At 47.6% G+C, this 24,122-nt stretch overlaps 1 protein-coding gene across 1 annotated transcript in view; it reads left to right on the top strand.

Annotated features, from left to right (window-relative positions):
• kcnh1b (potassium voltage-gated channel, subfamily H (eag-related), member 1b) overlaps positions 1–24,122 on the top strand; it is a 37,316-nt gene that overhangs the window by 4,018 nt on the left and 9,176 nt on the right. Inside the window, exons 2-9 of the mRNA XM_070856300.1 lie at positions 1,452–1,575; positions 3,313–3,419; positions 5,113–5,241; positions 6,563–6,681; positions 8,401–8,793; positions 11,737–12,166; positions 17,210–17,409; positions 17,560–17,812. Of these exons, the coding sequence (XP_070712401.1) occupies positions 1,452–1,575; positions 3,313–3,419; positions 5,113–5,241; positions 6,563–6,681; positions 8,401–8,793; positions 11,737–12,166; positions 17,210–17,409; positions 17,560–17,812 (1,755 nt within the window). The remainder of the gene's footprint in view (positions 1–1,451; positions 1,576–3,312; positions 3,420–5,112; positions 5,242–6,562; positions 6,682–8,400; positions 8,794–11,736; positions 12,167–17,209; positions 17,410–17,559; positions 17,813–24,122) is intronic.

The following is a 24,122-nucleotide window of genomic DNA, read 5'->3' as shown; positions in this document are numbered from 1 at the left end:
CACACACACACACACACACACACACAACACATGATGCCTCAGAGACAAACACTAAAACTATAACTTAAAAAAGACACAAATGTCATGTAACTTTGGGCACAATCAGAAAATCAGCCTCATAAAATGGGTTTAAAAAAAGAATCCCGGCGGTGAAACGATGATATCAGTGGGATCAGGACCGACTACACTACATCAGACGTTTGTGCTATTTCATCTCAGGACTTTTGTTCTGGAAACCCTTTTTTTTGTTCAGTGGAGACGCTGATGACATCAGAGCCGACTTTAACTGCATTAACAGCATCCGATGAGCTTTTCCTGCGCGTCGGTGTTAGCATGTTAGCTTGTTAGCATGTATCAGATTAGCAGCATTCTTGACCTCCCAAAAGTCAGACTTCAACCAGCAGACAAGCAGAAAACCTGCTGATGACTTTTAGTTTAGATCGAGAAACATCTGATCAGACGATGAGTCCACAAGACGATCGACTGTTGAGTTTGGACTGAAAACATTTAGTTGTTAAGAGGTCACACACACACACACACACACACACACACACACACACACACACACTCTGATAAACCCTCCTGTGCTGCTGTGAACTGGTGTGTTGGTGTCTGTGATTGGCTGTTGGTGGTGCTGGCCAGTGATTGGCCGTTAGCTGTTTGTATTGTTGTGTCTAACCTGAATATTAATAAGAAGCACTGTGTGTGTGCGTGTGTGTGTGTGTGTGTGTGTGTGTGTGTGTGTGTGTGTGTGTGTGTGTGTGTGTGTGTGTGTGTCCTAATACTAAACTGTTAGTATCATGTGATTCAACCTCCTGGTCCACACACTGCTGTGCTACAGATGACGGGATGGATGGATGGATGGATATAACACGATGAAAACATGATATGAAGGGCTGCATGTTTGTGGCTTAAATGATTCATCTGTCTTTGGGAACAAATTGTTTCCGTACGCTTGACGCTGAACGCTGCACAAATCACCTGTGATTGGCCGGACAGTTTACCTGAAAATCAGGTGCAACTGATGGAGCAGAGCACTTGGCTTTATCACACCTGGTGAGCTATTTAATCCTGTCAAAGTCATGATCATTATAGCAATTATTAGCATTATTGTTTCCAATAACAAGTAATCAGGAGCAATTCTTTAGTAACTGATGTTTAAATGAATGTTTAATCAAAAGCACGTCTGTTTGATCAGGTGTGCATATTTTCTGGTTGTCTTGCTCCTCTATGATCGTTAACTACAGGGTTGGTTTGGAACCTTTGGTTGGAAGAAACAAGACATCTGAAAACATCACAGAAGCTCCAGGCTGGATTTTTAGAATTGGTTCATCGACCAAGTGATTAACTGAGAAAGAAAATCATTAGATTGAACCTTTAATCGGCCGTGCAGCCCTGTCGTGTCTACAGCACCGATCTAAAGACTCTAATCTGCTGGTTTCTGTGGTCAGATACCAACTTCGTGCTGGGGAACGCTCAGATCGTGGACTGGCCCATCGTCTACAGCAACGACGGCTTCTGCAAACTGTCTGGATACCATCGAGCCGAGGTCATGCAGAAGAGCAGCACCTGCAGGTACAAACAGCCGCTCACACGCTGACATCCACCGAATGCTTTCTGTTCCAGGAGAGAACATGACGTCCAGACATATACGGACATTACTAAAGATGCATATCCAAACAACAGGGTCTTACAATATCTCCCCATCCACACGACAATGCAAAAACCATTTAAAACGCTCCCATGAGCGCACCAGGCCAGTAGGAGGCGACAGCATGTTGGGTTAAACACCACAGAAGAAGACTGTGAGTTTGCATACTGAGCGTCCTCTGGACTTCTGGACAGGAAGCTGATTCTCCTGTCTGGAGCTGCAGCTGAGGGTCACACTTAAAAACGTATACTTACGTATACTACTAATAGGAAGTAAAAACAAGCTGAAACAGAATAAGACGGATATAAAATGACAAGAATAAAAGTCACAGCGTGAGAAAAGAATAAAGGGAGTGATTTAATCGAAGGCAGCAGCAAACAGAGAGGTCCTCAGCCTGGATTTGATAGAGCTGAGGTTTGCAGCTGACCTGCAGTTTTCAAGGAGTTTGTTCCAGATATGTAGAGCATAAAATCTGTACGCTGCCTCTGCAGGTTTAGTTTTGACTCTGGGGACAGAAACCAGACCTCATCCCAGACCAGCTGAGGAGGTCTGGATGGTTCGGAGCAAAGCAGCAGGTTAGAAATGTATTTTGGCCCTGAACCATTCAGCGCTTAATAAACCAACAGACGTATTTTGAAATCAGTTCTCTGACAGACAGGAAGCTGGTGTAAAGATCTGAGAACTGGAGCAGTGTGCAGTGAGCAGTCTCCTGGTCTCAGTGAGGACTCGAGCAGCAGCGTTCCAGTAGTCGAGCCTGCTGAAGATAAAACACGTGGACGAGTTTTACCAAATCCTGCTGAGACACAAGTTCTTCGTGTCTTTTAGATGTGTTCTTTAGCCGATGGTAGACTGACTTATTAACTGTCTTAATGTGGCTGTTGAAGTTCAGGTCTGAGGCCATAACGTCACCTGATTACAGTTTGATAAATGTACGTTCACTTTGAATCTTTCTTTCTTTGGCTCCAAAAACAATCATTTCAGTCTTTGTTTAATTAAAGACAATTACGGCACATCCAATCATTAATTTGTTCAAAGCACTTACTCAGTGCTTGAATTGGACCAAAGTCCCCTGGTGACACGGTAATGTAAAGTTGTGTGTCGTCTGCATAATTGTGATAGCATATTCTGTTGTTTTCCATGATCTGAGCCAGTGGGAATACTAGAGGTCCCAGAATGGAGCCTTGGGGAACTCCACATGTCACTTTTGTCTGCTTAGATATGGACACAAAGTATTCATTGAGTGTTTTTCTGTGTGGATGTGGCCTAAACTCCTCAGCAGGCTCTACAACTCAAACCAAACAACCGTACAACCAAAATATACCACAGTATAGTTTTTTAAAATAGTAATAATCACAAATTTGCTTCATAATTATACAAAATATCCACTGTTGACCTGACCAGGCTCCACTGCCTCCTCCGGAAGAAGAGTTCCACTTAACTCAGACCTGTTGTTCCAGCACATATTTATTCGACCATGAACATATTTTATGTATGTTACACTAAATGCTTTAAATGGTATACGCAAATGACAATAGAGAAATTGATTGATTATTCCAAAAGTGGCTCGGCTGTGACATCATATGTGAACAAGCTTAAAGGCTTCAGTCATGTCTCCTCTGCGTCTCCAGTGGACTGAAGCTGGTAATTGTTTCCTCCTACAGCTTCATGTACGGAGAGCTGACGGACAAGGACATGTCCGAGAAGGTTCGGCAGACCTTTGAGACCTACGAGATGAGCTCTTTCGAGATCCTGATGTACAAGAAAAACCGTGAGTTCCTCAGTTTCTGGCAGTGCTGCACATGTCATGTACTCTGCTTCAAAGGTTTTTTGTCTGACCTGAATATCCAGAAACCCAGAAACTCAAGGATCTCATGACCTTCAGACCCAGTTTAGGACACAAACTGGGACACACGGCGCTGACAGCTGACGGCCTCTCAGCGACATGACTTCATGAATCAGCACTTTAACTGAAACAGAGCAGCTTCTCTTTGTTTTCCCCCGACATGTTTTCTTCTCTCTGTTTCCATAAGCGCAGGACGACATCCTGAGCGACAAGCTGCTGCTTTTTTTCACACACGCTCTCACTTTGGGCTGTATTTGTACAGAGCTTTTATCCAAAGTGCTGTAGATTGCACTTCAGTGTCTGGCCAGCAGTACAGAATACCGTTCTCCCTCTAATAGTGACTGGGGCCTTTATTTACCTCGACTGCAGAGCCTCTATTTGAAGCAGGCGTATATCAGAGAAAACGCCTTTATTCCTGATTCCCTCTGCTTGACCAGTGTATTTGGTCATATTTCAGTATGAAGCCTCCTAGTTTCCTTATCAGGACCCATTTCTCCATCACTGTTACTGCATTATGTTGTTGTTACTACAGAATACAGTCTGGCTGCGACAGAAACACCCAGACAGTGACTCTTAAAATGAGGAACTGTTTTACAGTGAATTGATGGAGATGTACATTATAGCACCACGTGTTTATCCAGGATCTTTGTTTCCCCCCCCCCAGCCTTTATTTGGGGCTTTTAATCATCTCCATCTGTGATGCTCTGAAATCTAACCCCAGGATGTATAACGCTACTGCACTTCTGCTCAAAAATGCTGCTAATCTGTTGCTACTTGAGCCAAAAATAGTTCAACTCTATGTGATCATATTTGACAAAACACAACTGTTTTACATTATCTGCCAGTTTACGACTTTAGGAAATCCAAAAAACCGTTAGTGTTTCTGCGCTACTTAACCAGCAAGCGTCTGTTAGCATGAATGGAGTAGCAAGACATTGAGACGCTGCTAATTTCTTAGTGAAGAAAAAATGGCAAAAAAGTGCATCAATCAACTTTCAACAGCAGATTTGAGCAGAAAAGTCCACTGCCACACAAACGTGAACTCCATGTGTGCCAACAGCGTGGTAACAGTCATGTTACCAGCTGAAAAATGATTAAAGATACAGTTACATTTAAGTGCTGCTGTTTGATGCCTGAGGAACGCACTGAGAGACGGCCGCTGTGACGTTAAACTGAACCAACTGATGGATCCAACCGATTAAGAGCCAGAGCTCAGAGGTTTGCCCGGTTGGTTCAGGTAATTAGAAACGGTCTCTCTGGGCTCGGGGCTCTTCAGCTTATCTTTGGCTCTGCTGCTGAAAACTCTGTTGGTTTCCTGATTTAACATAAGACGAGCGATTGGTCCTTTTCTGATCAGGTACGAAGTTTCACACCTGATGCATCATGTTTTGTATTATTTCGTTAAATAGTCACCCTCCCATCACAGACATGTTGGTCGGACACCTCTTGGAGCTGCCCCGTTGACCCACTTCAGTACCCAGAATAGATCAGTGTCAGTGGAGTGTTTGAAGTGTTCCTCCCTGGATCAGCTGAGAAATGGCAGTTGTGAAGTTAAACCGAACCAACCGGTGACGGGTTGGGTCGGACCGATCACGCTGGTTTCCGTTGTTTGCTGCAGGGATGCCGGTTTGGTTCTTCGTGAAGATTGCTCCGATCAGGAACGAGCAGGACAAAGTCGTCCTGTTCCTCTGCACCTTCAGTGACATCACCGCCTTCAAGCAACCAATTGAGGACGACTCTTCAAAAGGTGGGTGGGAAAGAAACGGTCGCCCCCATTAGTGTCTTTGTTCACTCATTTACTGTGTGGATCATTGCATTGTGTCACAATTTGGAGGAGAGGTTCAGAGACTCTCCTCTGATTAACAGCAACTTCAAAGCAAAGAGCTCCCTGAAACAGTGAGGAGGAACGTTAGCAGGGCTCCACAGGTCCTTAATGAGGCTTCACAGGTCTTTAGGTTTACATTGGCTAATAAAAAGCCGTAGAATGTATCTAATAGTCTCCAATTCTGTTTGGGAAGGTCTTAAATATTTATTTATGGAATGCGTTTTATTGAATTGACTCAATAGATCAGATTGGCAACGTGTCATCCAGATTAGCTCTCATCACCACGCCTCTTTTTGGAGGAAAACAATCCCTCGTTCCACGTGGACGCCAACAGCATCACACATAAACAAGCCAGTTTGAACTAATAACGCTCTGCTGAAACAGATGCTGTGAAGTCGGTGTCACCAGGATTAAATCCCACATCACGGATCTCTGATTTGTTCTCACCATGTCCTGAAAAACATCCTGACAGAGGAGTTAAATGGCTCCAAGCTACATCCTAATGCTATATGCTAATGCTATATGCTCATGTGTGAAACCAGTCACCTGTGTTTACTGACCCTGAGTTAGCTTATCTTATTTTAGGGGCACAAAGCCAAACCAGTTTTACTTTAAGGAGTTTAACATAAACAGTTAGCCTGTTAGCACTTATCATCTTTACAGAATCAAGATAGCTAATAATTTCATAAACATTCAGATCCTGATGGAGAACAGGTTCTAGTGGCTCTGGGTTCTCTGTCGGCTGCTAACACTTCCTGGTTGGAGCTCAGGCTGCACTGACCGGGCTAACGTAAGCTAACTTATAGGCTATAAGCTAACGTTAGCTAGGTGAGCTGTCAGAGCACAGTGCTAATGCTAGCTAGCATAGTGTTAGCAGGGCTGACCTGGAGACTCAGTGAGGTAAACAGGTGTCGGTAGGACCCTCTGAGCACTGGGGGGTCACTGACGGACCCTCTGAGCACTGGGGGGTCACTGAGGGACCTTCCTGATCAGCTGGATGCTGCAGGATGAAGGTGGATCACATCCATCTCTTCATGTCTCTGCTCTGTGAGTGGACGGAGATCAGCTGACACTCAGTCTGCAGCTCAGCTACTGACTCACTGACTTCAGGAGCTGTTCTGCTGCTTTGGTTTGACTATTTTACATTAAAGTCTTTGAGCGGTTGAACCCTAGATGTGGGTTGTAGATTCAGTCTGCCCTGACAGCTCTGTTGGTTATTTACTGACGTCTCTCTGGTCAGCAGGTTGGGGTAAATTTGCCCGTCTGACTCGTGCGTTGACCAGCAGCCGGGGAGTCCTTCAGCAGCTCGCTCCGGCCGTCCAGAAGGGAGAGAACGTCCACAAACACTCGCGGCTGGCAGAGGTGAGATGGTGGAAACTACAGTTCCTTCTTCTTGTCAACAAAACCTCCACTTGCAGGAGAAATGGGTTCAGCTTGGTGGATACTGATGTTCAGGTGGCTGTGACGCCTTCTTCCCATGCAGTAGATCTTTGAGCTGATACAGATAAAGGGTTATTAAATGGGAGTCCATCAGCTCAGCAGAAACTCCCTCCAGGTGGCCTTACCTGAGTCATCTAAAAGCTTTCCATTTGTCTCAGGCTGTCCAACAGGTGATCCTCTCTGGCCTGATGAATTATAAACGACTACACTTCCTGTGACCAGTAATGGTGTTTAATGCGGTCTGACACTGATGTAACTGTACTAAACACACTGTGGAACCGTGTGGGAGTGTTTTTCTGTCAAAGTCCAGGAGTACTTTTGATTTAACTCCTTTTAAATTGATCTGAAACTGAGCCAGCAGCCTCCGACATCCGCTGCCTTCCTGTGACTTGGCAGAGCCGAGCGTTCGGATGGATGGAAGTAGTTCCTGTTGCCGACTGATGGCCTCACGCCGAGCCAGCCGCCCGTTATTACTGATGGACGTTGGCCCGGTTTCCCCCTGAATTCTCCTCCTGTGGATCCTCAGAAACATTTGAAGTTTCAGTGATTCCAGGTTCAAAGACACTTTGGTTATGAAACGGAGACAGACTCCCCGCTCTGGAGGCCTTCTGTCACTTTGTTTGTTTTGATGCTCACAAGTGAAAAAGGTCCTCATCCTCATCTGAGGCATGGATCAGGTCTCTGTTCGGACAGGGATCTGGTCTCTGTTTGGACGTGGATCAGGTCTCTGTTCGGACAGGGATCAGGTGTCTGTTCGGACAGGGATCAGGTCTCTGTTCGGACAGGGATCAGGTCTATGTTTGGACAGGGATCAGGTCTCTGGTTGGACAGGGATCAGGTCTCTATTTAGATGTGGATCAGGTCTCTGTTTAGATGTGGATCAGGTCTCTGTTCGGACAGGGATCAGGTCTCTGTTTAGATGTGGTTCAGGTCTCTGTTCGGACAGGGATCTGGTCTCTGTTTGGACGTGGATCAGGTCTCTGTTCGGACAGGGATCAGGTCTTTGTTCGGACAGGGATCAGGTCTCTGTTTAGATGTGGATCAGGTCTCTGTTTAGATGTGGATCAGGTTGAATTGTATTTTTGCTGGAGGTCCCTGTGAGGTACTGTTTATTGTTTCACTTTTCAACTTTAACTTTGTTTTCATCACTGAAACAAATAAAACGACAGCGTTCATAGTTAACTACTACTAACTATTACAGTTAACTACTACTGACTATTACAGTTAACTACTACTGACTATTACAGTTAACTACTACTGACTATTACAGTTAACTATTACAGTTAACTACTACTGACTATTACAGTTAACTACTACTGACTATTACAGTTAACTGTTACAGTTAACTACTACTAACTATTACAGTTAACTACTACTGACTATTACAGTTAACTACTACTGACTATTACAGTTAACTATTACAGTTAACTACTACTAGCTTTTACAGTTAACTACTCCTAACTATTCTAGTTAACTACTACTAACTAGTATAGTTAACTAGTTACACACTCTTAGTGTGGGGGGGCAGTATTCTGTGGAACACAAACAGCAGCTGTACTGTCAGGACTCAGGACTGAGGCTCAGTGTGGTGTTTTAAAGACCAGCCTGACTCTCGGCTTGTTGTGTGTCGTCGTGCCTCAGGTCCTCCAGCTGGGCTCAGATATCCTGCCTCAGTACAAACAGGAAACGCCGAAGACGCCGCCGCACATCATCCTGCACTACTGCCTCTTCAAGACCACGTGGGACTGGGTCATCCTCATCCTCACCTTCTACACCGCCATCATGGTGCCCTACAACGTCTCCTTCAAGACCAAGCAGAACAACGTCACCTGGCTGGTGGTGGACAGCATCGTGGACGTCATCTTCCTCGTCGACATCGTCCTCAACTTCCACACCACCTTCGTCGGCCCGGCCGGAGAGGTCATCTCCGACCCCAAGCTCATCCGCATGAACTACGTCAAGACCTGGTTCGTCATCGACCTGCTGTCCTGCCTGCCGTACGACGTCATCAACGCCTTCGAGAACGTCGACGAGGTCGGTGGACTTTTTTCTAACCGTTATGTCTCCGTTATCAGAGTTCACACGACGACGCGTCACATTATAACAAAACTAAGTTATTAATCATGAAGCAAAAGTTCTAAGACAAACAAAATAAGAGTTCTGGCACCAAACGACTCCACGTCGTCCGTTACGTCGTCACCAGGCTCTCCTCCTCCACACGGCTCAGAAGCAGCTCTGTATGCCACTAAACCTGAGATGTCAGGTTTATTTCTTAACACCTGTTAATCGATTATTAAAACTAATCAATGAAAACAGGAGCTGCTCCCAGTAGAAACATTTAGCAGTACCGTCTCCACAAATTATCTCCAAACGGGACCAAACGGTCTCCGTGCGGCGTCCTGCTGTCGCTGAGCTCAGGGAGGTCACGTCATCCGTTTCATACCTGCTCTGTAACTCAACACGGAGACGCCGTGAACGGTCCCTGCAGCCGAGGCGTGAAATGAAAGAGGACGCGGCGTGACTGCAGGACGCCGGGACACTAATCAGGATGATGGAGTGGCCTTTTTACATTCACCCAACGGCCTCGCAGCGTGTAATGACTTCCTGTAGGCACAGAGAGAAAAGGTCACGACGGAGCGCCGCTTAGGTGCTGATGTGCTGAAAATGCAAAACCTCCAGTGCAGCAGTGACAGAGTGGGGGGGGGGGCAGGCGGCCGGAAGACAAGCCGAGAGCTCAGGGGTCCGTTAGAGATCGGTTTAAAGATGGCCGCCGTGATCCTGAGACACCAACACAACATACAAATAAAGGCTCGGTCTCCCCAAAGCAGCGCAGGATAAAAGTTTCCTGTTCACTATTATTATTACTTATATCACTGTGTTTCCTCAGTGGCCCTCAGTCTGCTGCTTAAAGCATCAGCTCCATCTGTTGGAACATTTAACCTGTACTGTTAGTTCAGTTTAAAACCAGGAGGACGAGCTGTTCATCGCTGAGCGTGTCGGGTTCAGTCTGTTTTCATTCTACTCTTGACGTCATTGAAAATGAGGACTTGAGGATTCAAGGCTGAATGAATGAAAAGGCCAAAAAAACAGCCCAAGCCCCTCCCACCAGACGACCACGGGCCAGCGGCACGCTTCACACGTGAAGGAAAGTCGCTCTTGTTCCAACTGTTCCTGCACTCAATCAGACTTTCAGACACCTGAAGGGACGTCTGTAGAGCAGCCAATAGGAACGCTCGCTCTCTCTGAGGGGGGCTGTGATTGGACGAAGCCTCCTGTCACCAGGTAGATTTACTGAAGTCTGAAAACAGCCCAGAGACCAGCTGAACTAGGTTATTATGGGATGTTTACCACTAAAAATGAACTCCCCACCCCAGATTGAAATATATAATTTAAGTTCCGTCTGTTATTAGTGGAAATGGTTTTATCTGAGTTCAGGTCGGCACTAAAATGTTTTTGCTTCATTACTGAGTGTGAAATAAAAGGAAGAAATATTCTCAGAGGAATATTAATATACAGAATATTAGAACAACAGCTTCACCTCCAGCTCTGTCGTTTAGTTTAAACATTTTAGCCAAATCCACACGTCTGTGGATGAGTGAAACACAGAGTACGACTAGAGCCATGTGGTTTCACATTTGTTGGTCTGTCTATTGTTTTATATTCTAGTGTTCCTAATTATTTAGATATTCCCCGTTTACACTGACACGAAACCGTCCTGTCCTTTCTCCAGCGCCGCCGGCAGCGGCTGCTAATGGAGGGGAGCAGTGCATTGTGGGTGTTGCCCCAGTGAGTTGTTGTTGAGAGGAGCATACACGTGTCATACGTGTGTCATACGCGTGTCATACATGTGTCATACGCGTGTCATACATGTGTCATACGTGTGTCATACATGTGTCATACGCGTGTCATACGTGTCATATGCGTGTCATACGCGTGTCATACATGTGTCATATGCGTCATACACGTGTCATACGTGTTTCATACGTGTGTCATACATGTGTCATACGTGTGTCATACGCGTGTCATACATGTGTCATACGCGTGTCATACATGTGTCATACGCGTGTCATACATGTGTCATACGTGTGTCATACGCGTGTCATACGCGTCATACGCGTGTCATACATGTGTCATACGCGTGTCATACGTGTTTCATACGTGTCATACGCGTGTCATACATGTGTCATACGCGTCATACATGTGTCATACGCGTGTCATACGTGTTTCATACGCGTCATACGCGTGTCATACATGTGTCATACGCGTGTCATACGTGTTTCATACGTGTCATACGCGTGTCATACATGTGTCATACGCGTGTCATACATGTGTCATACGCGTGTCATACGTGTTTCATACGTGTCATACATGTGTCATACGTGTCATACATGTGTCATACGTGTTTCATACGTGTGTCATACATGTGTCATACGTGTTTCATACGTGTGTCATACATGTGTCATACGTGTCATACATGTGTCATACGTGTCATACATGTGTCATACGTGTTTCATACGTGTGTCATACATGTGTCATACGTGTTTCATACGTGTGTCATACATGTGTCATACGTGTCATACATGTGTCATACATGTGTCATACATGTGTCATACGTGTTTCATACGTGTGTCATACATGCTTCAGCCTTTCACTGTCTTGACTGTAAAAGCACTGATGGAGGGGGGAGAGCAGCTGAACATCCAGCCGCTGACCAGAATAGTTTCATAAAGAAGAACGTGTTTTTTTTTGGGGGGGGGTGTTGTTAGCATGTTAGCATGTTCCAGTTTAAATGGATCTAAAGTAGAAACTGTAACAGCAGCAGGACGCTCCGACTTTGGTCTTGATGTTGTACAAATCACAACATGTGCTGTAGTTGTGGGGTGGGGGGGTTCTCAGTGTGCCCCCCCCCACCCCTCAGCATCCACTGGTACCAACCATATCAGCCAGCTTCCTCTTCCTCCTCCTCTTCCTCTCCAGGGGATCAGCAGCCTCTTCAGCTCTCTCAAAGTGGTCCGCCTGCTGCGTCTGGGCCGGGTCGCCAGGAAGCTGGACCACTACATCGAGTACGGCGCCGCCGTGCTGGTGCTGCTGGTGTGCGTGTTCGGGCTGGCGGCCCACTGGCTGGCCTGCATCTGGTACAGCATCGGAGACTACGAGGTGATCGACGAGGACACCAACAGCGTGAGGATGGACAGCTGGCTCTTCCTGCTGGGGGAGACGGTGGGGACGCCGTACAGGTTCAACGCCTCGGGCTCGGGCCGCTGGGAGGGGGGGCCCAGCAAAGACTCGGTGTACATCACCTCGCTGTACTTCACCATGACCAGCCTGACCAGCATCGGCTTCGGAAACATCGCCCCCAACACGGACGGGGAGAAGATCTTCGCCGTGGCCATGATGATGATCGGATGTGAGTCGCTTCCTTCCACAGTTATTGATCCGAGCGAGAGACTGTACGATCAGCTTTACCGTCATTATTGACTTCACTTTAACACTAATAACAAGTTATTGAGTGAAATGTGATCATGTTGAGGCACAAGTCGCTCTTTCTGCTAGTTTTATATCTGTTTCCATGGAAACACATGGAACCTATGTAATGAACATAATCTGTGGATCGTTAAATCAATCAATCAATCAATCAATCTTTATCTCTCCAGCTCCAGTCCACAGCAGCTTTCTCTAAGACTGTTTCCATAAAGAGCAGCTCAGAGATTAGATTAGGACACAGTGGAGGAAGAATTCCCCTTTAACGGGAGGACTCCCCTTTAACGGGAGGAACTCCCCTTTAACGGGGAGAACTCCCCTTTAACGGGAGGACTCCCCTTTAACGGGAGGACTCCCCTTTAACGGGAGGAACTCCCCTTTAACGGGAGGACTCCCCTTTAACGAGAGGACTCCCCTTTAACGGGAGAACTCCCCTTTAACGGGAGAACTCCCCTTTAACGAGAGGACTCCCCTTTAACGGGAGAACTCCCCTTTAACGGGGGGGCCTGCATCTGCAGATTTAGTTGGCTGACTTCCTGAAAGATGTCACTGAGGCTTCATGAGGAAGTTGTCGTCATTAAACTTGTGGCTGATCTCATTCCGCAGTTCAAACGTCTCTTGTAGTTCAGACCTCGTCACCGTCGGCCCGCCAGACTCCGCCAGACTCCGTCAGACTCCGTCCTCCATCTGTCTGTTCCCGGCGTGACATCCCATAATCCCCCGGTACACAAGCAGAGGGGAGGAGACGTGACAGCCGTCTCTAATTTATTGATGAGTGCCTCAGTGGTCTGACACAGTGACTCACTCGCTGAGGAGACTCTGCCGGTCCGGCCCGTCTCTTCTTATTCTCACTGACTTCCATTCAAACGAGGGGACGCTGAATATTTTTATGTTTCATCTAAATATTTCATATGTAAGTGTCTCAGTGTATGAGCTCAACAGGCCGGGCCTCCCCCTCCAACCACGAGCCAACACTTCAGATTTAACCTGATGGAATCCTTCTGTTCACCGTGACCTGATCAGGAAGCCATTTTAGAATCGATCCGAATAAGTGACATGCTATAGGCATGTATAACTTGGCTGCAACGTACACCAGACTCCATTCACAAAAACAGGAATTTAACCTCCCCTGGAACACGGAGTTGCTGCTCTGCTGCTGCTTCCATCAGTTGGTGTGTTTCAGTTATTGTGTGACTTTGGTGTTTTAAAGGGTTAATTCAGATCCAACACAACATGTTTGTGTAACATTCAATAATCAGCAGCAAACCAGCAGCTCCTGTGTCCCATTCTCTAAAATCCCTGTTTTAGTGAATGTAGTCTGGTGTGTGTGCAGAGAGCGATATAGCGGCTGTTTGTGGTTAAACCAAAAGGATCTTCCAGGTCCAGTTCCAACACTTTTACTACCTACGAGTCCTTCAGACACCAGGATGTGGACACAGAGGAGTCTGACCAAACTACAGGTGTGATCCGATAAAAGCAGGTCCCACAAAAATATCTTCATATTTCCTCATAATCATTCAGATTCTGATCTGCAGGCCGTTGATCAGATGTGTATTTACAGAACACTGTTACTCCAGGCTGATAGAAACTACAAGATAAATCTGAATGTCCATAAACACAGAACAGTAACAGTACAGCCCAGAGCCGGCTCTAGCCATAATGGTGCCCTAGGCGAGATGCGCACCGATCAGTCGCCCCGCGCCCCTTCCATGGTGTAGGACCGGGGGGGGGGGTGCGTGCGTCTCCGGAGCGCCGGACGGGGGGGGGGGGGGGGGGGCGTGCGTGCGTTTCAGGAGCGCCGGACGGGGGGGGGCAGCGCGCGTCTCAACAGCGGCGGACGGACGGGGGGCGCCACTCGGGGATACAAATTATTACCGGCTTGCAGCAGCGCCCCTCCAGCAGCCGGCGCTCTAGGCGACCGCCTATATGGCCTATGCCTAGAGCCGGCCCTGGTACAGCCATCTTAACCCTGACAGTGATTAACAGTTAAGAGTGATGGAGAGGAAGAAGAGCAGAGTGACCTCGACTCTCTGAGGAGCATCTGCAGAGATGATGATTGATTTGAGGTCTAAGAACGACATCACTCAGAGAGCATCGACTGGCCCATGCTGCAAAACACTGTAATCAAAAATGCCTCCTCTGCCTCGGCCCACACTCCCCTCACCTCTGATAAAAGTCCCATTTAGAGCAGCAGTCGGCTGTTTTCTCACCACATGAAGTCGGCACGTTAACATTTGAACCTGAAAAACGTGAAACGAACCTTTAAATGGATCACATGACTGACTTAGCAGCCTGTAGTGTGAGGGATGAGGTGTCGTTTCACACAAAGTCATCTCATCCAGTGTGAGATGCTCCCCTTAAATGTGGAGCTTTGTTCAGTGGGGACACCTGTACCTCGGTCATACTGTGAGGACATCGTGCTGAGTTGGGGGGTTACAGTAATCAGACTGCTAAAAAATCATTTTAGCAGTGAACAGATTAGACAAAAGAAAGTAAAAAACAAAAACAAAAACAAAAACACCAGACTCCATTGACAAAAACTGGTCTGCTGCTGCCTCCTTCAGTTTGTTGGATCTAAACAACTCTTTAAATCACCAAAGTCGCACAATATCTTTGTGAAGTAAAATGACTGTTTTTGTGAGTGGAGTCTGGTGGCAGCAGATTTGGCCCTGCTGGAGACTCCTGGTCCGCAGGCTCCGGTTCACTGGAGGTGCCTCTGGTCGCTCTCTGCAGCCTGTGAAGTGTGTCGGTGTCTCACAGGTTTAGAAAGGCCTGGCTGCCCGCTGCCTCCCCCCCCCGCAGACGGACAGACGGCCTCTCCGCTGGCCGCCGTTTCCTCAGAGATGTGATGAGGCCTGACATGCTGCCGCCTGCTGTGCCGGAGCTCCTCGCTGAAATATTAAGCACACTGTCACTCGTGGAGCCGCTCAGCGGGACGCCTGATCCGGCCTGAAAGCTGGAGGTGACGGCGCTCATCCTGCAGCTGTTCTACCACCACGGACGGCGACGTGTCTGAGCAGCTTTAGAGGGTCTTTACACTCGCCGGCTGTCCCACACGTCTGAGCAGCTACAGGCGCTGAAACTTGGTTTGGATGTGGTAGTCCCTAGAGGATGGATCCTGGTGATTTTGCATGGAGAGACATTTCGTGTCTCTGTAACGTTAGACAGCAGCGTTATTAGGTCTGAGTGTTTCGGGGCCTGTTGTTAAAGATCTGTCAGCCTCTCTGAGGTCTTTGGTTCTGGAGGTTTTCAGCGATCCGTTTCATCTTCTCTATGTGCAGCCTGTGTAGATTACAGTAATCAGACTTTATCAGTTTGTAAATGGATTAAAAAAAATGACATTTGAGCGGCAAACGATAACCGATTTGACAAAAAGCAAAAAATAGAAAAATGCAGAAATAAAAACACCAGACTCCATTGACAAAAACAGGAATTTTACCTCTACAGAACACAGGAGTTCCTGGTCTGCTGCTGCCTCTGTCACTTAGCTTGTGTGACTTTGGCGTTTTAAAGGGTCAGTTCAGATCCAACACAGTATTTGTGGGACTAATAAAAGAATATCTAATCTTAACTGATGGAGGCAGCAGCAGACCTGCAACTCAAGTGTTCTGTGAGGTAAAATGATTGTTTTTGTCAGTGGAGTTTGGTAGCAGCAGCATCATTAGGTACAAACATGCTTCATGCTCGTTGGCTCACAGACGCCGATGAGACGACTGACGAGGCGTTGTTCGATGCTCCGGGGCGTCCTGTGGCAGTGGGGGGTCGGCAGCGGCGCCTCACCGTGAGGATGTTCAGGTGGAAACTCTCCTCTGAGCTGAAGGACGAACAGCTGCAGTGTTGACAGTTTGTCTCCTGGATCAGAAGCTGCTGTCGACTCTCATCAGGATCCACTGCCTGTCTGTCTGTCTGCCTGTCTGTCTGTCTGTCTGTCTGACTGTCTGTCTGTCTGGATCACATCCACAGACAGACAGACAGGTCAGAGACAAGACGGGTTAGAGACAGACAGACAGACAGACGGATCAGAGACAGACAGGCAGACGGGTCAGAGACAGACAGAGAGGTTAGAGACAGACAGACAGACGGGTTGGAGACAGACAGAGAGGCTAGAGACAGACAGACGGGTTTGAGACAGACAGACAGGTTAGAGACAGACAGATGGGTTGTCTTTTCAGTGAGCAGTTGTTTCCAGTGTACCGTACCGTACCGTAGTACCGTAGTACCGTAGTACCGTAGTACCGTAGTACCGTAGTACCGTAGTACCGTACCGTAGTACCGTAGTACCGTAGTGCCGTAGTACCGTAGTACCGTAGTACCGTCCTGTAGTGCCGTAGTACCGTAGTACTGTAGTGCCGTAGTGCCGTAGTACCGTAGTACCATAGTACCGTAGTAGCGTAGTACCGTCCTGTAGTGCCGTAGTGCCGTAGTACCGTAGTACCGTAGTGCCGTAGTGCCGTAGTGCCGTAGTACCGTAGTGCCGTAGTACCGTAGTACCGTAGTACCGTCCTGTAGTGCCGTAGTACCGTAGTACTGTAGTGCCGTAGTACTGTAGTGCCGTAGTACCGTAGTACCGTAGTACCGTAGTACCGTAGTGCCGTAGTACCGTAGTACCGTAGTACCGTAGTGCCGTAGTACCGTAGTACCGTAGTGCCGTAGTACCGTAGTACCGTAGTACCGTAGTACCGTAGTGCCGTAGTACCGTAGTACTGTAGTGCCGTAGTACCGTAGTGCCGTAGTGCCGTAGTACCGTAGTACTGTAGTGCCGCAGTACCGTAGTGCCGTAGTGCCGTAGTACCGTAGTACCGTAGTGCCGTAGTGCCGTAGTACCGTAGTACCGTAGTACTGTACCGTAGTACCGTAGTACCGTAGTACCGTAGTACCGTAGCCGTACATGTACTGTAGTAAAACACAGTCACACTTCGCAGCATTAGTGTCTAAATGTCTTTGTGCCGTTCCCTCCCTCCTGCCGCAGCGCTGCTGTACGCCACCATCTTCGGTAACGTCACCACCATCTTCCAGCAGATGTACGCCAACACCAACCGCTACCACGAGATGCTCAACAGCGTGAGAGACTTCCTCAAACTCTACCAGGTCCCCAAAGGCCTGAGCGAGCGGGTGATGGACTACATCGTGTCCACCTGGTCCATGTCCAGAGGCATCGACACCGACAAGGTGACGCCTCATCAGTCCTCATTTCTGATTTGTTTGTGGACCTGCTGTGGTCCTGCTTTAGACTGACTCCTCCTAATTAGTGAAAATCACGATTAAAGAACGGAAATGTTTTGAAACTGTGTCCATGAAGACGTGTCACGGTGTCTGCAGGTGCTGCAGATTTGTCCGAAGGACATGCGGGCGGATATCTGCGTCCACCTCAACAGGAAGGTGTTTAAGGAACACCCGGCGTTCCGCCTGGCCAGCGACGGCTGCCTGCGAGCCCTCGCCATGGAGTTCCAGACCGTCCACAGTGCACCGGGCGATCTCATCTTCCACGCCGGGGAGAGCGTGGACAGCCTCTGCTTCGTGGTGTCGGGGTCGCTGGAGGTCATCCAGGACGACGAGGTGGTGGCCATTTTAGGTGAGTTTGGCTCTTCAATAGAATGAATGTGTTTAGGTCCGTTTAAGGTCCGTGAAAGTTTATCCCTGGTCCTCTGTGTCCACATCCTGGTGTCTGAGTGACTGGTAGGTACTAAAAGTGTTGGAACTGGTCCAGTAGATCACCTCAGCCAGCAGCCACCAAACGGGCTGCAATGGCTGCAACGTGATCCTTTGGGACAACTGCACCTGATCACAGTAGGTCCACTAAAAGAGCTTGTTTGATCCACTGACAGGCTCAGAGTGTTATTCTAAGTGTGTGACAGCATCATGGAAAGGATCCCTACAGAGAGAGACCTGGAAGATCCTTTTGGTTTAACCACAAACAGCACACACACCAGACTACATTCACTAAAACAGGGATTTTAGAGAACAGGACACAGGAGCTGCTGGTCATCTCCTCACTTGGTTTTTACTTTTTGTTAATGTGACTTGTCATTGTGTTTTTTTTTGTTTATTGTGTTTTTTTTTGTTTTTTTTTCCTCAAAGATATTTTTATTGAATTTTTCCACAAATGTATGGTACAGATATAAAGTGATGACAGGAAGTTTGTCAAAAACATAGTCAACTCAAAGAAAGAAAGATAATCCTGTCCATGCACAGTAGGGAGAGAGTAAAAACATTGTTATCGTGTTTTAAAGGGTTAATTCAGAGCCAACACAATTTTTATGTCACACTCAGTAACACAGACACACTGACTGATGGAGGCAGCAGCAGAGCAGCAGCTCCTGTGTCCTGTTCTCTAAAATCCCTGTTTTAGTGAATGTAGTCTGGTGTGTGTGCTGTTTGTGGTTAAACCAAAAGGATCTTCCAGGTCTCTCTCTGTAGGGATCCTTTCCATGATGCTGTCACACACTTAGAATAACAATAAATAGCAGTAACACTAAGTGCTGTGGACTTCAAAGGGTTAATGTATCATGCGACTTTCGAGTTTCGGTGAAGTTTCCTTTTTTGGTTCAGCTCTGTCAGTATCACTCATGTCAGTTAGCGTCTGTCCCTCTCACAGCTGACGCTTGTACAAAGATAGAAACATACAAAACATACCCTGTAACAACAGCGTGTCCAAGCAGACAGCCCATCGTTTTCACCACAACACATTTAGAGCCAGGTGTTCGTCTTCAGTTCCCCTCGTCACAGTCCTGTTCCTGAGTGAACACATCTGGAGTGTAAGGTGTGTTTATCATACTGACGTATCTTAACTACAGTGAACTGTCAGCGCACTGGATTAGATCGTCCTTATCAAATAAACTAAAGTATTTACAGCCAGACGAAACAAAGAAAACAAGCGAGAAGAAAAACTAGAATAAGAGATAAAAATAAAGGAGTACTATTGTAGAAGAGCGTGACGGGTCCTGTGACCCCGGACCGTCCAGCTCCTGGTGGACTCACAGTCCAGCTCCGGGTGGACTCACAGTCCAGCTCCTGGTGGACTCACAGTCCAGCTCCGGGTGGACTCACAGTCCAGCTCCTGGTGGACTCACAGTCCAGCTCCTGGTGGACTCACAGTCCAGCTCCGGGTGGACTCACAGTCCAGCTCCGGGTGGACTCACAGTCCAGCTCCTGGTGGACTCACAGTCCAGCTCCGGGTGGACTCACAGTCCAGCTCCGGGTGGACTCACAGTCCAGCTCCTGGTGGACTCACAGTCCAGCTCTGCAGAGTCGGCGTCAGCTTTAGAAAAGCTCCTTCAGCGTGTGTTTCTGCTGCCAGCTGAGGAAACACCTGAGCCCTGCAGAGTCACCTGTCGCCACACAGGCCAACACGAGCGGGACAAAAGGCCTCGTCAGCACGAAACCAGACACCGAGCGGGCCGGCTATTTCTGTCAGGAGCAGCCGTGCTGCAGGGCGCTCATCAGCAGAGCATGGAGTGTTTAGTGTGTGTGTGTGTGTTTAGCGTGTGTGTGTGTGTGTGTGTGTGTGTCGAGGTGGAGCACGGCTGAACGAGCAGCTGTCAGGCTCATTATGTCACCGTGGGGGTTCACAGGAGCTCGGAGCTCTTTATCGGCTCCCCGACATGCAGCAGAAAGTCGGCGCTCGATTTGCATAAAACACCCAAATCTGCCCACAGGAGGGACCTCTGACTGCCCCCCCACCACCAAAAAACCCAACTCTGATTGATCAGTGACCAGGTAGCCCTGCCCTAAAGCCCCCCCCCCCCCTTCCTGGAGTATCTTCCTCTAAATGGACCATCACTTACTAAATGAACTGAAGAAGACTGTAAACTAGAGACTGAGAGCAGAAACTGTTCACTGAGCTGATAAACCAGGAGAGAAGTCTCCTCATTTCCTCATTGACTTCCATCCAATCAGAGGACGCTTCTTTATAGACTGATACCGACCAATCAGAGGACGCTTCTTTACAGACTGATACCGACCAATCAGAGGACGCTTCTTTACAGACTGATACCGACCAATCAGAGGACGCTTCTTTACAGACTGATACCGACCAATCAGAGGACGCTTCTTTACAGACTGATACTGACCAATCAGAGGACGCTTCTTTACAGACTGATACTGACCAATCAGAGGACGCTTCTTTATAGACTGATACCGACCAATCAGAGGACGCTTCTTTACAGACTGATACTGACCAATCAGAGGACGCTTCTTTATAGACTGATACCGACCAATCAGAGGACGCTTCTTTATAGACTGATACCGACCAATCAGAGGACGCTTCTTTATACAGACTGATACCGACCAATCAGAGGACGCTTCTTTACAGACTGATACTGACCAATCAGAGGACGCTTCTTTATAGACTGATACCGACCAATCAGAGGACGCTTCTTTATACAGACTGATACCGACCAATCAGAGGACGCTTCTTTATACAGACTGATACCGACCAATCAGAGGACGCTTCTTTACAGACTGATACCGACCAATCAGAGGACGCTTCTTTATAGACTGATACCGACCAATCAGAGGACGCTTCTTTATACAGACTGATACCGACCAATCAGAGGACGCTTCTTTATAGACTGATACCGACCAATCAGAGGACGCTTCTTTACACAGACTGATACCGACCAATCAGAGGACGCTTCTTTATACAGACTGATACCGACCAATCAGAGGACGCTTCTTTATAGACTGATACCGACCAATCAGAGGACGCTTCTTTATACAGACTGATACCGACCAATCAGAGGACGCTTCTTTACACAGACTGATACCGACCAATCAGAGGACGCTTCTTTATACAGACTGATACCGACCAATCAGAGGACGCTTCTTTACACAGACTGATACCGACCAATCAGAGGACGCTTCTTTATACAGACTGATACCGACCAATCAGAGGACGCTTCTTTACACAGACTGATACCGACCAATCAGAGGACGCTTCTTTACAGACTGATACCGACCAATCAGAGGACGCTTCTTTATAGACTGATACCGACCAATCAGAGGACGCTTCTTTATAGACTGATACCGACCAATCAGAGGACGCTTCTTTACACAGACTGATACCGACCAATCAGAGGACGCTTCTTTACAGACTGATACCGACCAATCAGAGGACGCTTCTTTACAGACTGATACCGACCAATCAGAGGACGCTTCTTTACAGACTGATACCGACCAATCAGAGGACGCTTCTTTACAGACTGATACCGACCAATCAGAGGACGCTTCTTTACAGACTGATACCGACCAATCAGAGGACGCTTCTTTATAGACTGATACCGACCAATCAGAGGACGCTTCTTTATAGACTGATACCGACCAATCAGAGGACGCTTCTTTACAGACTGATACCGACCAATCAGAGGACGCTTCTTTACAGACTGATACCGACCAATCAGAGGACGCTTCTTTACACAGACTGATACCGACCAATCAGAGGACGCTTCTTTATACAGACTGATACCGACCAATCAGAGGACGCTTCTTTACACAGACTGATACCGACCAATCAGAGGACGCTTCTTTATACAGACTGATACCGACCAATCAGAGGACGCTTCTTTATACAGACTGATACCGACCAATCAGAGGACGCTTCTTTACACAGACTGATACCGACCAATCAGAGGACGCTTCTTTACAGACTGATACCGACCAATCAGAGGACGCTTCTTTATAGACTGATACCGACCAATCAGAGGACGCTTCTTTACAGACTGATACCGACCAATCAGAGGACGCTTCTTTATAGACTGATACCGACCAATCAGAGGACGCTTCTTTACACAGACTGATACCGACCAATCAGAGGACGCTTCTTTACAGACTGATACCGACCAATCAGAGGACGCTTCTTTATAGACTGATACCGACCAATCAGAGGACGCTTCTTTATCCAGACTGATCAAAACAGACCCATTGTTCGTTGTTCTGCCGCAGAAAGATGTCGGCAGCGTTATTCTGAAAACACAACAGTGATCAAATACTAATATAAAAGGCAGGTACATTAAACACAAAACATACACCTGCCTCATATTTAATATTTCATGTTTTCCAGCAGCCTGAATGTGACATTAATCGACTTGTTAAAGTTCGTCTTCTTGGAGGGAACGACGCGGCTGCAGGAGCTGAAGGCGTCTGGTCTGTTTCTGACAGAGCCGCTCAGAAGTCAGACAGACAAACAGCAAAGAGAATCAGCTCAGTTTTCAAAATAAAAGCCCCCCCTGCAGACTGTCAGTGGTTTATTCCAGCAGCACATCAGTATTATTCTCTAATGGGGGGGGCACCAGGCCAGACGTCAGCCGCTCAGAGGGTTTTTAACACCATGACGACCAGAGGTTCATCTGGGATGGAGAAACACTCTGACTGTGACTTTAGCTGCTGTCTGTAGCTGCAGCACAACAAAGCAGGAAGTACATCCAAGAGACACATTTAAAGCAGCAGAAGAAGAAACGCAGCCTGTTGGATCCTGTTAGAGACACATTTAAAGCAGCAGAAGAAGAAACGCGGTCTCTTTGATCCTGTTAGAGACACATTTAAAGCAGCAGAAGAAGAAGAAACGCGGCCGTTTGATCCTGTTAGAGACACATTTAAAGCAGCAGAAGAAGAAGAAACGCAGCCTGTTGGATCCTGTTAGAGACACATTTAAAGCAGCAGAAGAAGAAACGCGGTCTCTTTGATCCTGTTAGAGACACATTTAAAGCAGCAGAAGAAGAAGAAACGCGGCCTGTTTGATCCTGTTAGAGACACATTTAAAGCAGCAGAAGAAGAAGAAACGCGGCCTGTTTGATCCTGTTAGAGACACATTTAAAGCAGCAGAAGAAGAAGAAACGCGGCCCGTTTGATCCTGTTAGAAGCTCCAACATCAGTTTAAGGACCAGACCAGCTGACTGACTGTCCGTCTGTCCCGTCCTGCAGAGAGCTGCAGCTTTACTGCAGATGATCACCAGAGAAGTTTTATCAGCGGACCGAATCGGCTTCAGTTCCTCTCTGGATAAATATTTAGACGTTCCCTCAGAAACACTGGAGTTTCACATCACTTTGGAAACTGTTTAAAGAAACTCCACTTCCTCTCCTCACATGAAGACTGATGTTCCACCGCAGCTCTCTCAGCGCCGCCGTTCATCACTCCGACCCTCCGACGCCGAGCCGCCTGCACCGGAGGAGACACAAACAGGCCGTTCACACACAAACTGTCCCATGATGCTCTGGGGCCGTCCCGCTCTGATCCTTCTTCTGCTCTTGTTTTCCTCCTCCGGTCTGAGCGCTCCGCCTCAGCGTCTTACTAGCAGAGCTAGCGTTAGCCGCGCAGCGAGCCGCGTGAGGTCACATGATCAACAGATCCCTGCTTGTGACATCACAAGAGGAGCCAAATCAGAACGGAGCGGAAAGAGATCGGTTTGATTCCACTGCAGCGATTGATCGGTGTCTCTATTTTTATTTCTTCCAAAAACAAACAAACCTCATTTTTATTTCAACAAGCTGTTCATGTGCATTTAGGAGTCCCTGTCTGTCTGTCTGTCTGTCTGTCTGTCTGTCTGTCTGTCTGTCTGTCTGTCTGTCTGTCTGTCTGTCTCTCTCTGACCCGTCTGTCTCTCTCTGACCTCTCTCTCTCTCTCTGACCTCTCTCTCTCTCTGACCCGTCTCTCTCTGACCTGTCTCTCTCTGACCTGTCTCTCTCTCTGACCTCTCTCTCTCTCTGACCCGTCTCTCTCTGACCTGTCTCTCTCTCTCTGACCTCTCTCTCTCTCTGACCTCTCTCTCTCTGACCTGTCTCTCTGACCCCTCTCTCTCTCTCTGACCTGTCTCTCTGACCCCTCTCTCTCTCTCTGACCTGTCTCTCTCTCTGACCCGTCTCTCTCTGACCTGTCTCTCTCTCTCTG

Source organism: Pempheris klunzingeri, chromosome 3, assembly GCF_042242105.1.
Source record: "Pempheris klunzingeri isolate RE-2024b chromosome 3, fPemKlu1.hap1, whole genome shotgun sequence".
Lineage (NCBI taxonomy): Eukaryota > Metazoa > Chordata > Actinopteri > Acropomatiformes > Pempheridae > Pempheris > Pempheris klunzingeri.
Note: the sequence above shows the minus strand (reverse complement) of the source record. Positions and strands in the feature narration are given on the sequence as shown.